At 46.1% G+C, this 16,985-nt stretch overlaps 1 protein-coding gene and 1 pseudogene across 1 annotated transcript; one reads left to right on the top strand and one right to left on the bottom strand.

Annotated features, from left to right (window-relative positions):
* Positions 1-336: 336 nt before the first annotated feature.
* LOC123405814 lies at positions 337-1,247 on the bottom strand (annotated as a pseudogene).
* Positions 1,248-5,702: 4,455 nt separating this feature from the next.
* On the top strand, positions 5,703-7,611 carry LOC123402617. Its single transcript, XM_045096555.1, has 3 exons — positions 5,703-6,287; positions 6,392-6,504; positions 6,955-7,611. Exons 1-3 carry the CDS (start codon positions 6,138-6,140, stop codon positions 7,181-7,183), a joined length of 492 nt encoding a protein of 163 aa, XP_044952490.1. The 5' UTR covers positions 5,703-6,137; the 3' UTR covers positions 7,184-7,611.
* The last annotated feature ends 9,374 nt before the right edge of the window (positions 7,612-16,985 follow it).

Consider the following 16,985-nt stretch of genomic DNA (forward strand, 5'->3'; position numbering starts at 1 on the left):
GCATGTACTAAGACTCTGGTCTCCGAGAAACGTACTGAAAAGTGTTACCATTGAATTTAATCAGATGAAATCACTAAAGTTGGGGTGTAGACTTTTATGATTTTCGGTAACCCACATATAGCATTTGGCATACAGTTTTAGCAACAACAATAGATAAGTAACATGCTAGACTATCAAGGACATCATAAACAATGTTGAGAATTTTGGATGCAGTTTAAGAGATTAGTAACATCTTTCAGTTTTGTTACAAACTACCCCTTAAATATATGTAAGTGAAAAATGTCATGTTGTATTGATTAACAACCCTCTCATATGTGATCCGCAAGAACATGCATTCTAATTATTTGAACAAAGAACTATGGACCAGATTAATTTTTTGCCATGCTCAGTTTTAGGTAGAAATCTTGAGACATCACATAAATACGCAACTCTGGCTCTCCTCCCAAATCAGAAGCCTAAACAAATATACCCTTCTCCGTGCATTACCTGAACACAGAGTATCAAGGTAAGTAAGCACTCCAGGAGTCAAACATGTAACAAGATCAAAGTAACGCTCAACAGCGCTGGTTGTTACCGGCAACGTAACAAACTCTAGCCCTGACGCTACAAATGGTTTGTCCACATCCTCCTCAATTATCTTCAAGTCGATTTTCGCGGCTTGGGCATCTTCATTGGCATCCTCTGGCTTCTGCTCCACCAAGTAGGGGAATCTTCTGGCGATACTGTAAATTCATGGCTGTTGTTATTACAAGATATGTTCCGGTGACTAATCCGGTGTTTTTCAGTTCACTTGGAAAACAGAAGACGGAGATGAACATGTCCATCATGAACTGCGTGAGGAAGATAGGAATTTGCTCGACATCATTCCTGCCATTTCTTGGTTGTACCACCCAGACTTCGTCAAGGCCTAATACAGCATCTGCATGCTCATGAGTCAGAATGATCTGCACTGCACAGAACCTTCTTAGTCCCCAGGATTTTTACTTTTTCAGAAAAGAATGCACTGTCGAATATCTCACTGAGTCAACGTAAAGAACTTTGTGGTGGACAAACCACCGGAGAACTTGCTCTCTGAAGGTCTTGCCGATGTCGATTAGGATGTACTTGTGTGTTCCATCTTGGCAATAGTCCACCAAGAGGGAGGTGTTGAGCCTGAAAGCAAACAGGCGTAATATTTATGAACCTGGTCACATAAGCACTAACTTAGTAGGATGTTCTGTTCAACCCGTTTGCAGCTACTCCACCATTCGGCAGTTGTGACTCACAAAGTTAAATCTGTTGGAATCATTTTCATGTAATGATACTTCTTGGTCACATACCAATGCAATAAGTTGGTTGTATTCAATATGTACACTCTTTCTAGTGTTCAATACCGAGTCGAATTATACAACTTAAATGTGTAATGTACTTCAGATCATTGCAGGTTTTGGAAGTGCTCTGAGAGGAATACCAAAAGGCAAGTTCGCCAAGAGAATGGCCTTTTCTAGGACAATTAGGCTAATCTACTTTTTTGCACTAACTAATTGCAATAAATTATATTTCAGGATATTGTCCTCATTTTTACAATATCCAAGCATCAATATATAATGGACTTGTTCATAGGAGGAAAATTCCTCTTCCATTGAGATGCTCTTTTCGCTCCATTCAAGCAAGAAATAACCACTCACCAGTTGTTGTACCTAAAGATTATTGTGAAACTTACATCCAGTTTTTGAGAGACAAACGGATAGTTCGTGATTCAGATCCTCCAACCTCCAAGGATGTGGACCTACTATACCAGTTTATAGATAAGAGGTGAAAGTCTGTATTGAACTTCCTTATCAAGTTCTTGAGCTACATTTGAAGAGGAATCTTAATTATCTGTTACTTGTCTCAGTAACAAGCTCATGTTATTAACTGGAGCTGGAATGAGCACCGAGTCAGGAATTCCCGATTATCGGAGGTAAGTTATCAAGGCTCCGTGCATACAATCCCATCATCCACACACAGGTAGCTTGTAATTTAAGAAAGAAACACAAGGCGTCTGCATCATTTAACCTACAAAGCTAGACGTCGTCGCAGGTGTGCGGGCGGTCGAGCGGCGGCGGCGGCGGGGACGGCGGGCGGGGCTGCGCGGGGTGCACGCGGGCATCGTGCCACCAGAGCGCAGGCTCGGAGGCAGAGCGCATGAGAGCCCCCTTCCCCTCCTGGGCCCGCTTTCGCGTCTGCGGCACCTGCAGCAGCTGCACCGGCAGCCGGAGCCTCCGTCCGGCGCTGCCCCCGCCCCGGCGTGACGGTGGGGAGGGCCCGTCGGCGACGCGCGGGCGGCTCTTCCTCCTCCCCTGCTGCGTCTTCTCTCTTCTCTGGCTGGCCAGAAGATGCTTTCCCCTTCCACCTTCTTTGTCACTCGATAAGATCACAGAGAGCACAGGGTCGAGCACGAACATGGGGCCGATGAGGGGGGCAGCCAGCGGCGTGGGCTGGTGGTGGCCCGGCAGTGGGGCACCGGCGGGGCGGCGCGACCTCAGCCCCGATCCAATCTGGATCGAGAGGGGAGGGGGAGGGAGCGGTTAGTGGCTGAGGGGGCACGAGTGGGAGGCTCGGTGACGGACAAAACGGATTGCGGGTTGATTTGGGAAAAACGCAGGGGATTTTCTGCAAAATAAGAGACGACGGATGGCAAAAGCGCTCCACGCTTTATTATTAGTAGCAAAAGGGCCCATGCGTTGCAACGGGAGAAAGAAATACCACACGCTTTTAATTTATAAAAAATGGTCTATAATCTGAGAATTTGTAGTTACGACACAAATAAAGATGGTCTTATCCTACAAAAATGCAGTTCAAAATTTCACAGGTCTTCTATTTTAACACGGCTTGCATGTAGATTTAATACGTACAAAGAATCAGTCAAGTGGCCTTCAGTTTCATCTCTAATCCTGATTTTGTTGACGTGTTTATCCCCAACCCGAATGAGTACCGGTATGAAAGAAAGACGAATAATGACTTATTTATTAAGATTGCACCCTAGATAGTATTTTTATTAAACGTTTAACAGATAAAATAATATCATATTTAAATTCTACATATTTTTTAATCAAATTCCATATATAATATGTTAAATTTAGAGTTACGGTTTAAAAGATATGAGTATTTTAAAAAAACGTTTAATATATACTACGAGTTTAATGTCATAAACAGTAAGTGTTTTTTTGTAAAATCATCTTGATGGGTTTTCCGACGGAAGCGATAGCCTCTTTATTATTAGGTAAAGATATGGGCAAACCAACCTGTGGTTGGATGGTTAAGAGGATTGTGGTATTCCCTGTCCATCAGAGTTCAAGTCCCAGACTTGACACTTCGTCAATCTCAAGATGATGTGCCTACTATATATAGGTAGGTTTTTCCTTGCACAAAAATCGTTCATTATCCGACTAATACCAGCTGATATAATAGTATGGAAAAGCAAAGAGTTCGTGTGCGAACTAGTGTCTGTTCGGATGTCCTCAAACTCCTGCTTTCCTTAGGTTATCGGTTCCGGCTCTAGGGCCCTGTTTGGAACCATTCAAATTATATAATTCGGTTTTATAATCTATTATGTCTTTAAACATGACAGATTATATTGCGGTTTATAAAAATTAGATGACCAGTTTATTAAAAACTCATAATATACTTTACCCCAGCTAAAATCAGATTATAAATTACTAATGATCCATTACCCTTGGAAACTTGGAGATAATTACCTACTGTCATCGGCAACGTCCTCCAAACATGTCCACCTAGATTATTACCTATGCAGCTAAAAATCAGAGGGCAGACATGTCATTGTACAATATAAAACCTGGATTACAGTTTATATAATCTGACCTCAAAACATGTCCACCTAGATTATTTTTATAAACCAGATTATATAATCTATCTTCATAATCCAGATTATTGTAATCTATTGTGGTTCCAAACAGGGCCTAAGTGCGAAGCCTCAAACCTTCGATCCACAACCGTTTCCAACTCCCCACCGGAATGTCCCCTCCGCATCCAACTAAAAAAAAGGTCTTGCACATTTGCTGCTCAGGGGAAGGGAGGGAGGGAAGGAGGTGGCGGCGGATAGGGATTCTTCCACACATGTATTTGAGTTTTCAATCAATATAATTCTAGCATGGATAATAAATGATTATCATGAACAAGGACATATAATAATAACTTATTTATTATTGCCTCTAGGACATATTTCCAACACCAAGAAGGTTAGCAGAGGGTTCCGGAGAAGAAATGGGGGGATAAGAGGGCAAAGCGAGAAGGTGTTGCGACCAAGATGACATATATGTTCTAGGACAACATGTCGAAGGAGGAGGAGGCATACATCAAGTGTTCCACATCAAGGAAAAAACCAGACGGAGAGGTTAACATGTTCATCGCGATGATCAATAAGAAGCCCAAGTTCGAAGAGAAGAAGGCCATCATCGAAGAGAAGGTTGGGATCGCATTCTCTTTAGAAAACGTGGAGATGTTGACCTTGAAGATGAAGGATCCATGATGCAAAGATGATCATGCATGCTGTCCATTTCAAGATATTCAAGCGGCAGATGGTAGAGTTGGAGGCGGATGTAGAGTTGAGAAGGCGGCAAAGGAGAAGGAGGAGGTCGAGAGATGACGAAGAAAGAGGCACAAGTGGCGACGACAGATTGAGCGTCCTAGTGGCAGTGAACATTCTACTTCAACCTATCAGTTCAGTGTAGTTGTTAACTTCTAATTACGATGCATGCGACCAAACATCGAGGAGTCTTCCACGCTTGATATGTGTCTCCTTAACCACGCTCTACTCTGATCTCTTTTTTTCATGCAACCTCGATAAAACCATGTTCTACTCAGCCTGATCCGTTTTTCCTTGCAACCTTGATAAAACCATGAAGGTAACCGGTAAAATTGACAAAATTGATCCGTGGACAAAAGTATTTCACAAAACTGAATCGCGTCTGAAGAAAATTCACGCACCTGACCGGCTGATCCTTTCGTGTGTTGCCCGATAACCAGAAGCAACACTACACTGTATGACGCATTTGCCTTAGACGTCATATTATGTAGTGTGGTGCCTATGTCTTAGATGTCATACTAGGTCTCGACGTCGCACAACATAGTATTAGATGCCACACAATGTAGTGTGACGTCTAAGACAAACGTGCCATAAAAAAGGATCGGACGAATTAAATTTTTTCACGGACAGTTTATTTTCTGAATTAGTTGTGTTCTTGGTCAAATTTTTTTATTTGGCCAAGGTAACGAAACGGCTTCATGTGTGCAGTTAGAGCCTCTCCAACAACAATACAAAAAAATTACGCCCAATAAAACTTTTAGCGTGCCACTGTAGCACTTTTAAAGCGCGGGGACCGGAGCATCTTCAACAGACGCGCCCTAATGCGGCACGCAATCCACCCCATTCCAACGATCCCACCTGCAGCAATCCAGAGTTTGTTGCGCGCGTAAGCCGACGCATTAAATATAGTGTGCGGGATAACGGTTTCAGCGCGTGTCAAAAATTTTTCAGCGTGCGCATAATTTTATAGTCTCTATTAAAGCTATCAGACGCCTAAAAAACGATCCAATCATGCTGCCGTTGGAGATGATCTTATTGTAAGGCTGGGTTTAAACAGAGTATGGCAGCCATGCAAACAGGTGCCACATATATAGCCACGGATCCAATCATCCAACGAGGTTTGTCCTAGCAGCACCTAAAAAATCATGCTCGAAATTCCGGTCACGTGGGCTCACTATGCACTCGATTCCCAGCTACTATGCTATGAAGAGGGTAAAGGTAGTTGGGGCTATTGGCATGCACAGTTGGAGCGCGCCCACCCCATGAGCATGACGAGTTGATGAGCCGCTCCTCCAACCTCCTCTAGATATAGAAAGCCGCTGCTCCCTGTCCGGACGACGAGCCTGGTTGATGATCGGCCGGACATGGACGAGCTCCTCCTCCTCTTCCTGCTCAAAATGGAGGCTTTCCACATACAATTCTCTCCTAGCTCCTGAATCTCGTAGTGCCACACGTATCAGCTAGGTTGGTAGATTTCTGCTGGTGGATAGGTACGCGCGCTTTGTAGGCATTAGGCAGCAGGCAGGTGCTGTGTGGTTGTCGTGGTACAAATCACGTGTGGTGGTGGTGGATGGGCCTCATGGCCGGGATGCTCCCTGGCGTCGAGTTCGCGAGGAGGATAAGGATCCGGCCGGCGGCGGAGGCCCCGTGCGCCGGCACACGGCGGCCGTTGTCGTCGGGCATGTTCGGGCACGACCTCGGCTCGGCTGGTTTTGCGAAGGTGACTGCTAGAAGCCATCGGTTGTCCATCATCCTCCAGTTTGATTGATGCTTGGATGTTGATTCATCTCTTTCCTGTGGATCGTTCGAACTGTTTTGTAGTAGAGGAGCGGTGTGTGCGAGGAGGCGTGGACGACGCAGCTGGATAGCATCGCCCGGGAGGCCCGAGAGAGGCTGGATCAGAAGCTCAGGAGCCAGAGGGAGTCCATGGCCAAGAGGTATTTATGGTTTCTTGCCCTTTTTGAATTGATTCACTTCCTCTTGTCTCACGATTCAGACTTGAGAGTCCCCTGTTTGCTGAAAAATGGTTGGATTTTGAAACAAGAAACGTGGGCCTGAATCATTAGATAGCTTCATGTGGCATTGCTTTTGCATTTTTTCAAGAGAAAAAAAATTCAGCAGTACTATTTTTTATGGGTGGGGAGGGATCATATAATATTCTCATGATTTATGAGTGAGTTCATGCATGAAGCATGATCTCACTCGTTGATCAATCAGGTGTGCTGCAGGTGCTGATTTTGCTCAAGAACATCTGAGTCAGTCAGTAATTAGTATCAAGATTTCTCTCTTCTCCGGCAGAGCTCTGCCTTGCTGGCTCTGTATTTGATTCTGCTAATCCAGCTCAATTTCCTACCATCTTAACTAAACCTCTGCGTTGCGACCTGCAGGCGCCACAGCACGGGAAGCCTCCGGCTCCCGGCCCCGCCGAGCACCACCAGCGACGCTGGCGCGACGCCGGTGGCTAGCGCGCTGCAGCGAGAGGTGTTCACCAAGAAAGGCGGCGTCCGGCGGTTCAGCTGGGGCTGGAGGAAGGAGCAGCAGCAGCAGCAAGCGGGGTGCGCGGTGTGCCCCTTCTGCCGCGCCGCCGTCCGCCTCGCCGAGCACCAGCATGTCTAGCGCAGATTAGTTCCTTCCTTCTCGGCCGGACCATGCCATGCATGGCGCGTCGGTGGAGCTGCGTGGCACAGTAGCAACCTGCGCATGGGACGCCTTGTGTCGAGGATGGATCACCTGCTAATGGGAGCGTCATGGACATGACATTTAGACCTATCAGTTATCATTGTGCCAGGAACTTAAACGTCCTCTCACGGGTTGTTCAGGCACCAGCACTCGGACAGAAGAGACGTGGACGACACGAGAGCTGCAACGATCGAGGAATTTAACACCACACATACATGAAGTATAGTAAAGACTAGGGTTTAACCCCTGTAGTTAAGGTTGCAGTGTCTAGTAACTCCGAAGTTACTTTCATCGAATGCCCTTGTAACAGAGCACGATGGGTCCTCGCGAACTCTATATAAGCAATCCCAAGGTCATTCCCTAAAGAAAACACAAAGCCTTCGTACATGAGACGTAGGGTCTTTACCTCTTCCAGAGGGGTCCGACCTCGCTAAATCTGAATGGAACACCTGTGTCGTAGCTAGGCACCGCCCTCATTCGATCGTATCCCTAGTATTATCAGGATCGTTCCCTCGTGAGTTGGCGCCCAACGTGGGAGTGCATGTCTAGCAATTTCTGACGCGGTTGGAGTTCCTCCAGTCATCATAATGACCCTCGGCATAGAGATTTTGTTCAGATCCCTCAGCTTCACCGCTGACGACTTGGCGTGGCTGTAGGAAGCTTCAGTAGACACAAATGAGTTGCCCGCCCGCGGCATGGTGCATTTTCGTGCAACTACTTTTGGTCCTTCTCCGGCAGGCGTCAGAACTGTAACGCTCGGCGCCCCGTCACTCTGCTAGACGTCGTCGCAAGTGCTCCGGGCGCTCACAGCTCCAGCATTGAATCAAGCATGTTGTGGCTCTCCAGACCACACCCGAGCAGGTGGCCACGCTCGACCCCGACAAGCCCATCCTCAACTTGTTTCCCTCCTCGCATGACGGCTGCTCCGACGAGTCCGTGTGTGAGAGCAGCAGGCCAACTTCAGAAATTCAGATGGCCGCCACGGCGGAAGGACCTCCTGGGTTGTCCGTGAGAAATTTCAATGAGCGAGACGAAGATGGCCACATCGACAACGCCGGCGACATCTACGTTCCCCAGCCTCTCACTCGGGAGCAACGGGAGGAACTCGGGCAGATGAACGAGCACGCTCTGCTCATTCCTATCACCGGAACGACCCTAGAGGAAACTACCCTAGAAGCCACGCGTGAGGCCACTCTAGTTGAACCCGACTTACTTGAGTGGCTGCAGAAACACTCGACGGCCGGGCGGGTCGAGAGCAGCCTAGTTCCAGTTGGCATCGTAGGTAGTTATTCCCGAATGACCGTCCGCGAAATTACCAGGTGATGCGTACTCCGCTACAAAACATGGTCGCGGCAACGCGGATCGCTGACTCCATCTAGCCGTCTAACTCGGTAGCAGAAGAAGAAAGTCGACAGATTCAAGCTCAGCTGAAGATGGCCGTGGACTAGAACTCAACGGATTCCCAATCGCACAACTGTATCTACAGCAAGTCCATCTGAGCGGACACGGTGCAATCGGCTTATAGCCCGCTCGCACTGAGGAGACACCGGCGTTCCCCTCCTCCGAGAAGTCAGTACAGAGACTGCAGGCGCGACGACCGCCGTCTCTCTCGGTCGCCCCCTCCGAGCGAAGTCGTATACGAACACTAGTCCTATAGTGATAGATGACCATACGAGGACGATCGGAGGCGCAGTCCCGTTAGGCAAAGGAACTACGAAGGCATAGATTTCCAAGAACCACCGCTCAACCCCAGGTCCATCATTGCTCACGGCGTGGTTGACAGAGCGAGGGCTAGCTGTTGGAATTATGCCCTAGAGGCAATAATAAATATAGTTATTATTATAATTCTTGTATCAAGATAATCGTTTATTATCCATGCTATAATTGTATTGAATGAAGACTTATATACATGTGTGGATACATAGACAAAACACTGTCCCTAGCAAGCCTCTAGTTGGCTAGCCAGTTGATCAAAGATAGTCAGGGTCTTCTGATTATGAACAAGGTGTTGTTGCTTGATAACTGGATCACGTCATTAGGAGAATCACGTGATGGACTAGACCCAAGCTAATAGACGTAGCATGTTGATTGTGTCATTTTGTTGCTACTGTTTTCTGCGTTTCAAGTATTTGTTCCTATGACCATGAGATCATATAACTCACTGACACCGGAGGAATGCTTTGTGTGTATCAAACGTCGCAACGTAACTGGGTGACTATAAAGATGCTCTACAGGTATCTCCGAAGGTGTTCGTTGAGTTAGTATGGATCGAGATTGGGATTTGTCACTCCGTGTGACGGAGAGGTATCTCGGGGCCCACTCGGTAATACAACATCACACACAAGCCTTGCAAGCAATGTGACTTAGTGTAAGTTGCGGGATCTTGTATTACGGAACGAGTAAAGAGACTTGCTGGTAAACAAGATTGAAATAGGTATGCGGATACTGACGATCGAATCTCGGGCAAGTAACATACCGAAGGACAAAGGGAATGACATACGGGATTATATGAATCCTTGGCACTGAGGTTCAAACGATAAGATCTTCGTAGAATATGTGGGATCCAATATGGGCATCCAGGTCCCGCTATTGGATATTGACCGAGGAGTCTCTCGGGTCATGTCTACATAGTTCTCGAACCCGCAGTGTCTGCACACTTAAGGTTCGACGTGGTTTTATGCGTATTTGAGTTATATGGTTGGTTACCGAATGTTGTTCGGAGTCCCGGATGAGATCACGGACGTCATGAGGGTTTCCAGAATGGTCCGGAAACGAAGATTGATATATAGGATGACCTCATTTGATTACCGGAAGGTTTTCGGAGTTACCGGGAATGACGAATGGGTTCCGGGAGTTCACCGGGGGGGGGGGGGCAACCCACCCCGCTTAGGTCATATTGGTGTAAAGCGCATGAAGAAACTCCATGCCGATGGACTTTTGGATTCACTTCACTTTGATTCACTTGACACGTGCGAACCATGCCTCATGGGCAAGATGACTAAAACTCCGTTCTCCGAAACAATGGAACGTGCCAGTGACTTGTTGGAAATCATACATACCGATGTGTGCGGTCCGATGAGCGTAGAGGCACGCGGCGCATATCGTTATTTTCTCACCTTCACTGACGATTTAAGTAGATATGATTATGTCTACTTGATGAAGCACAAGTTTGAAACATTTGAAAAGTTCAAGCAATTTCAGAGTGAAGTTGAAAATCATCGTAACAAGAAGATCAAGTTCCTACGGTCTGATCGTGGGGGTGAATATCTGAGTTTCGAGTTTGGTGCTCACTTAAGGCAATGTGGAATTGTTTCACAGTTGACACCGCCTGGAACACCACAACGTAATGGTGTGTCCGAACGTCGTAATCGTATTTTATTAGAGATGGTGCGATCTATGATGTCTCTTACCGATTTGCAGTTATCGTTTTGGGGTTATGCATTAGACACAGCTGCATTCACTTTAAATAGGGCACCATCAAAATCCGTTGAGATGACACCATACAAACTGTGGTATGGCAAAAGGCCAAAGTTGTCGTTTCTTAAAGTTTGGGGATGTGATGCTTATGTCAAAAAGCTTCAGCCTGAAAAGCTGGAACCCAAAGCGGAAAAGTGCATCTTCATAGGTTACCCAAAAGAGACAGTTGGGTATGTTGGAATTATGCCCTAGAGGCAATAATAAATATAGTTATTATTAGAATTCATGTATCAAGATAATCGTTTATTATCCATGCTATAATTGTATTGAATGAAGACTCATTTACATGTGTGGATACATAGACAAAACACCGTCCCTAGCAAGCCTCTAGTTGGCTAGCCAGTTGATCAAAGATAGTCAGTGCCTTCTGATTATGAACAAGATGTTGTTGCTTGATAACTGGATCACGTCATTAGGAGAATCACGTGATGGACTAGACCCAAACTAATATACGTAGCATGTTGATCGTGTCTTTTTGTTGCTACTGTTTTCTGCGTGTCAAGTATTTATTCCTATGACCATGAGATCATATAACTCACTGACACCGGAGGAATACTTTGTGTGTATCAAACGTCGCAACGTAACTGGGTGACTATAAAGATGCTCTACAGGTATCTCCGAAGGTGTTAGTTGAGTTAGTATGGATCAAGACTGGGATTTGTCACTCCGTGTGAATGGAGAGGTATCTCGGGGCCCACTCGGTAATACAACATCGCACACAAGCCTTGCAAGCAATGTGACTTAGTGTAAGTTGCGGGATCTTGTATTACGGAACGAGTAAAGAGACTTGCCGGTAAACGAGATTGAAATAGGTATGCGGATACTGACGATCGAATCTCGGGCAAGTAACATACCGAAGGACAAAGGGAATGACATACATGATTATATGAATCCTTGACACTGAGGTTCAAACGATAAGATCTTCGTAGAATATGTAGGATCCAATATGGGCATCCAGGTCCCGCTATTGGATATTGACCGAGGAGTCTCTCGGGTCATGTCTACATAGTTCTCGAACCCGCAGGGTCTGCACACTTAAGGTTCGACGTTGTTTTATGCGTATTTGAGTTATATGGTTGGTTACAGAATGTTGTTCGGAGTCCCGGATGAGATCACGGACGTCACGAGGGTTTCCGGAATGGTCCAGAAATGAAGATTGATATATAGGATGACCTCATTTGATTACCGGAAGGTTTTCGGAGTTACCGGGAATGTACCGGGAATGACGAATGGGTTCCGGGAGTTCACCGGGGGGGGGGCAACCCACCCCGGGGAAGCCCATAGGCCTTGAGGGTGGCACACCAGCCCTTAGTGGGCAGGTGGGACAACCCAAAAGGGCTCTATGCGCCAAGGAGAAGAAAATCAAGAGAGAAAGAAAAAAAAAGGAGGAGGTGGGAAGGAAGGAGGACTCCCTCCCACCGAACCAAGTCCAACTCGGTTTGGGGGGGGGGGGGGAGAGTCCTCCCCCTTGGACTCGGCCGACCCCCTTGGGGCTCCTTGAGACCCAAGGCAAGGTCCCCTCCCTCCCACCTATATATACGGAGGTTTTAGGGCTGATTTGAGACGACTTTCCCACGGCAGCCCGACCACATACCTCCACGGTTTTTCCTCTAGATCGCGTTTCTGCGGAGCTCGGGTGGAGCCCTGCTGAGACAAGGTCATCACCAACCTCCGGAGCGCCGTCACGCTGCCGGAGAACTCTTCTACCTCTCCGTATCTCTTGCTGGATCAAGAAGGCCGAGATCATCGTCGAGCTGTACGTGTGCTAAACGCGGAGGTGCCGTCCGTTCGGTACTAGATCGTGGGACTGATCGCGGGATTGTTCGCGGGGCGGATCGAGGGACGTGAGGACGTTCCACTACATCAACCGCGTTCACTAACGCTTCTGCTGTACGGTCTACAAGGGTACGTAGATCACTCATCCCCTCTCGTAGATGGACATCACCATGATAGGTCTTCGTGCGCGTAGGAAAATTTTTGTTTCCCATGCGACGTTCCCCAACAGTGGCATCATGAGCTAGGTTCATGCGTAGATGTCTTCTCGAGTAGAACACAAAAGTTTTTTGTGGGTGGTGATGTGCGTTTTGCTGCCCTCCTTAGTCGTTTCTTGATTCCGCGGTATTGTTGGATTGAAGCGGCTTGGACCGACATTACTCGTACGCTTACGAGAGACTGGTTCCATCGTTACGAGTAACCCCCTTTGCTCAAAGATGACTGGAAAGTGTCGGTTTCTCCAACTTTAGTTGAATCGGATTTGACCAAGGAGGTCCTTGGATGAGGTCAAATAGCAACTCATATATCTCCGTTGTGGTTTTTGCGTAAGTAAGATGCGATCCTACTAGATACCCTTGGTCACCACGTAAAACATGCAACAACAAAATTAGAGGACGTCTAACTTGTTTTTGCAGGGTATGTTTGTGATGTGATATGGCCAACGATGTGATGTGATATATTGGATGTATGAGATGATCATGTTGTAATAAAAATATCGACTTGCACGTCGATGGTACGGCAACCGGCAGGAGCCATAGGGTTGTCTTTATACTAACGTTTGTGCTTGCAGATGCGTTTACTATTTTTGCTAGGATGTAGCTTTAGTAGTAATAGCATGAGCAGCACGACAAACCCGATGGCAACACGTTGATGGATGATCATGGTGTGGCGCCGGTGACAAGAAGATCGTGCCGGTGCTTTGGTGATGGAGATCAAGGAGCACGTGATGATGGCCATATCATGTCACTTATGAATTGCATGTGCAGTTAATCCTTTTATGCATCTTATTTTGCTTAGAACGACGGTAGCATTATGAGGTGATCTCTCACTAAAATTTCAAGACGAAATTGTGTTCTCCCCGACTGTGCACCGTTGCTACATTTCGTCGTCTCGAGACACCACGTGATGATCGGGTGTGATAGACTCAACGTTCACATACAACGGGTGCAAAACAGTTGCGCACGCGGAACACTCGGGTTAAGCTTGACGAGCCTAGCATGTGCAGACATGGCCTCGGAACACATGAGACCGAAAGGTCGATCATGAATCATATAGATGATGTGATTAGCATAGGGATGCTTACCACTGAAACTATACTCAACTCACGTGATGATCGGACTTGAGATAGTGTAGGTGGATCATGAACCACTCAAATGACTAGAGAGATGTACTTTTTGAGTGGGAGTTTAGCAAATAATTTGATTAAGTTGAACTCTAATTATCTTGAACATAGTCTAAGTCCACTTTGAATATATTTGTGTTGTAGATCATGGCTCACGCGACAGTCATCCTGAATTTTAATACGTTCCTAGAGAAAGCTAAGTTGAAAGATGATGGAAGCAACTTTGTAGACTGGGCTCGTAATCTTAAGCTAATCTTACAAGCTGGGAAGAAGGATTATGTCCTTAATGCTGCGCTAGGAGATGAACCACCCGCTACGGGTGATCAGGATGTTAAGAACGCTTGGTTAGCACGTAAGGAGGACTACTCAATAGTTCAATGTGCAGTCTTGTATGGCTTAGAACCGGGACTTCAACGTCGCTTTGAGCGTCATGGAGCATTTGAGATCTTCCAGGAGTTGAAGTTTATCTTTCAGAAGAACGCCCGGATCGAGAGGTATGAGACCTCTGATAAATTCTATGCTTGAGGAAAACTCGTCTGTCAGTGAACATGTGCTCAAAATGTCTGGGTACTCAAACCGTCTAGCTGAGCTAGGGATTGAACTCCGCAAGAGGCTATCACTGACAGAATCCTTCAATCACTGCCGCCAAGCTATAAAGGCTTTGTGTTGAACTACAACATGCAAGGGATGAACAAGTCTCCCGGCGAGTTGTTTGCGATGCTGAAAGTCGCAGAGTCTGAACTCCGTAAAGAGCATCAAGTGTTGATGGTGAATAAGACCACTAGTTTTAAGAGAAACGGCAAAGGCAAGAAGGGCAATTCGAAGAAGAGCGGCAAGCCTGTTGCCAATCCGCCGAAGAAACCCAAAGCTGGACCTAAGCCTGAAACGCAGTGTTACTATTGCAAGGGTATGGGTCACTGGAAGCGCAATTGCCCCAAGTATCTGGCAGATAAGAAGGCAGGCAAAGAAAAATTAGGTATATTTGATATACATGTTATTGATGTGTACTTAACCGGCTCTCGTAGTAGTGCCTGGGTATTCGATACCGGTTCTGTTGCTCATATTTGCAACTCGAAACAGGAACTGCGGAATAGACCAAGGCTGGCGAAAGATGAAGTGACGATGCGCGTAGGAAATGGTTCCAATGTTGATGCAATCGCCGTCGGCACAGTTTCACTTCAGTTACCATCAGGATTAGTTATGAACTTGAATCATTGTTATTTAGTGCCTGCGTTGAGCATGAACATTATATCTGGATCTTGTTTATTGCGAGACGGTTACTCTTTTAAGTCAGAGAATAATGGTTGTTCTATTTCTATGAGTAACATCTTTTATGGTCATGCACCGAATGTGAGAGGATTGTTCATATTGAATCTTGATAGCGATACGCATATACATAACATTGAGACCAAAAGAGTCAGAGTAAACAATGATAGCGCCATATTTTTGTGGCACTGCCGCTTAGGTCATATTGGTGTAAAGCGCATGAAGAAACTCCATGCTGATGGACTTTTGGAGTCACTTGACTTTGATTCACTTGACACGTGCGAACCATGCCTCATGGGCAAGATGACTAAGACTCCGTTCTCCGGAACAATGGAGCGTGCTAGTGACTTGTTGGAAATCATACATACCGATGTGTGTGGTCCGATGAGTGTGGAGGCACGCGGCGGATATCGTTATTTTCTCATCTTCACTGATGATTTGAGTAGATATGGTTATGTCTACTTGATGAAGCACAAGTCTGAAACATTTGAAAAGTTCAAGCAATTTCAGAGTGAAGTGGAAAATCATCGTAACAAGAAGATCAAGTTCCTACGGTCTGATCGTGGGGGTGAATATCTGAGTTTCGAGTTTGGTACTCACTTAAGACAATGTGGAATTGTTTCACAGTTAACACCGCCTAGAACACCACAGCGTAATGGTGTGTCCGAACGTCGTAATCATACTTTGTTAGAAATGGTGCGATCTATGATGTCTCTTACCGATTTGCCGTTATCTTTTTGGGGTTATGCATTAGAAACAGCTACATTCACTTAAAATAGGGCACCATCAAAATCCGTTGAAACGACACCATACGAACTGTGGTATGGCAAAAGGCCAAAGTTGTCGTTTCTTAAAGTTTGGGGATGTGATGCTTATGTCAAAAAGCTTCAGCCTGAAAAGCTGGAACCCAAAGCGGAAAAGTGCGTCTTCATAGGTTACCCAAAAGAGACAGTTGGGTACACCTTCTATCTCAAATCCGAGGGCAAAGTGTTTGTTGCTAAAAACGGAGCTTTTCTCGAGAAGGAGTTTCTCTCGAGAGAATTGAGTGGGAGGAAGATAAAACTTGACGAGGTTGTCGAACCTCTCATCCCTCTGGATGGTGGCGCAGGGCAAGGGGAAACCTCTGTCATTGCGACACCGGTTGAGGAGGAAGTTAATGATAATGATCATGAAACTCCAGTTCAAGTTTCTGTCGAACCACGCAGGTCGACGAGACCACGTGCTGCTCCAGAGTGGTACGGTAATCCCGTCTTATCAATCATGTTGTTAGACAACAATGAACCTGCGAATTATGAAGAAGCAATGGTGGGCCCAGATTCCAACAAATGGCTGGAAGCCATGAAGTCCGAGATAGGATCCATGTATGAGAACAAATTGTGGACTTTGGAGGTACTACCTGAGGGCCGCAAGGCTATTCAGAACAAATGGATCTTTAAGAGGAAGACGGACGCTGACGGCAATGTGACCGTTTATAAAGCTCGACTTGTGGCAAAAGGTTTTTCACAAGTTCAAGGAGTTGACTACGATGAGACATTCTCACCCGTAGCGATGCTTAAGTCCGTCAGAATCATGTTAGCAATAGCTTCATTTTTCGATTATGAAATCTGGCAGATGGATGTCAAAACGGCGTTCCTTAACGGTTTCCTTAAGGAAGAGTTGTATATGATACAACCCGAAAGTTTTGTCGATCCTAAGAATGCTAACAAGGTGTGCAAGCTCCAGCGATCCATTTATGGACTGGTGCAAGCATCTCGGGGTTGGAACAAACGCTTTGATGAGGTGATCAAAGCATTCGGGTTTATACAAGTGGTTGGAGAATCTTGTATTTACAAGAAAGTGAGTGGGAGCTCTGTGGCGTTTCTAATATTATATGTGGATGAC

This window comes from Hordeum vulgare, chromosome 6H (genome assembly GCF_904849725.1).
Source record: "Hordeum vulgare subsp. vulgare chromosome 6H, MorexV3_pseudomolecules_assembly, whole genome shotgun sequence".
NCBI classification, from domain to species: Eukaryota; Viridiplantae; Streptophyta; class Magnoliopsida; order Poales; family Poaceae; genus Hordeum; species Hordeum vulgare.

Excerpts from the sequence above, each read along its gene's own strand:
- LOC123402617 (XM_045096555.1), top strand. The coding sequence starts at position 6,138 with ATGGGCCTCATGGCCGGGATGCTCCCTGGCGTCGAGTTCGCGAGGAGG. Across the intron at positions 6,288-6,391 it reads GCTCGGCTGGTTTTGCGAAG|AGGAGCGGTGTGTGCGAGGA; the intron begins GTGACTGCTAGA and ends GTTTTGTAGTAG. Across the intron at positions 6,505-6,954 it reads AGGGAGTCCATGGCCAAGAG|GCGCCACAGCACGGGAAGCC; the intron begins GTATTTATGGTT and ends TGCGACCTGCAG.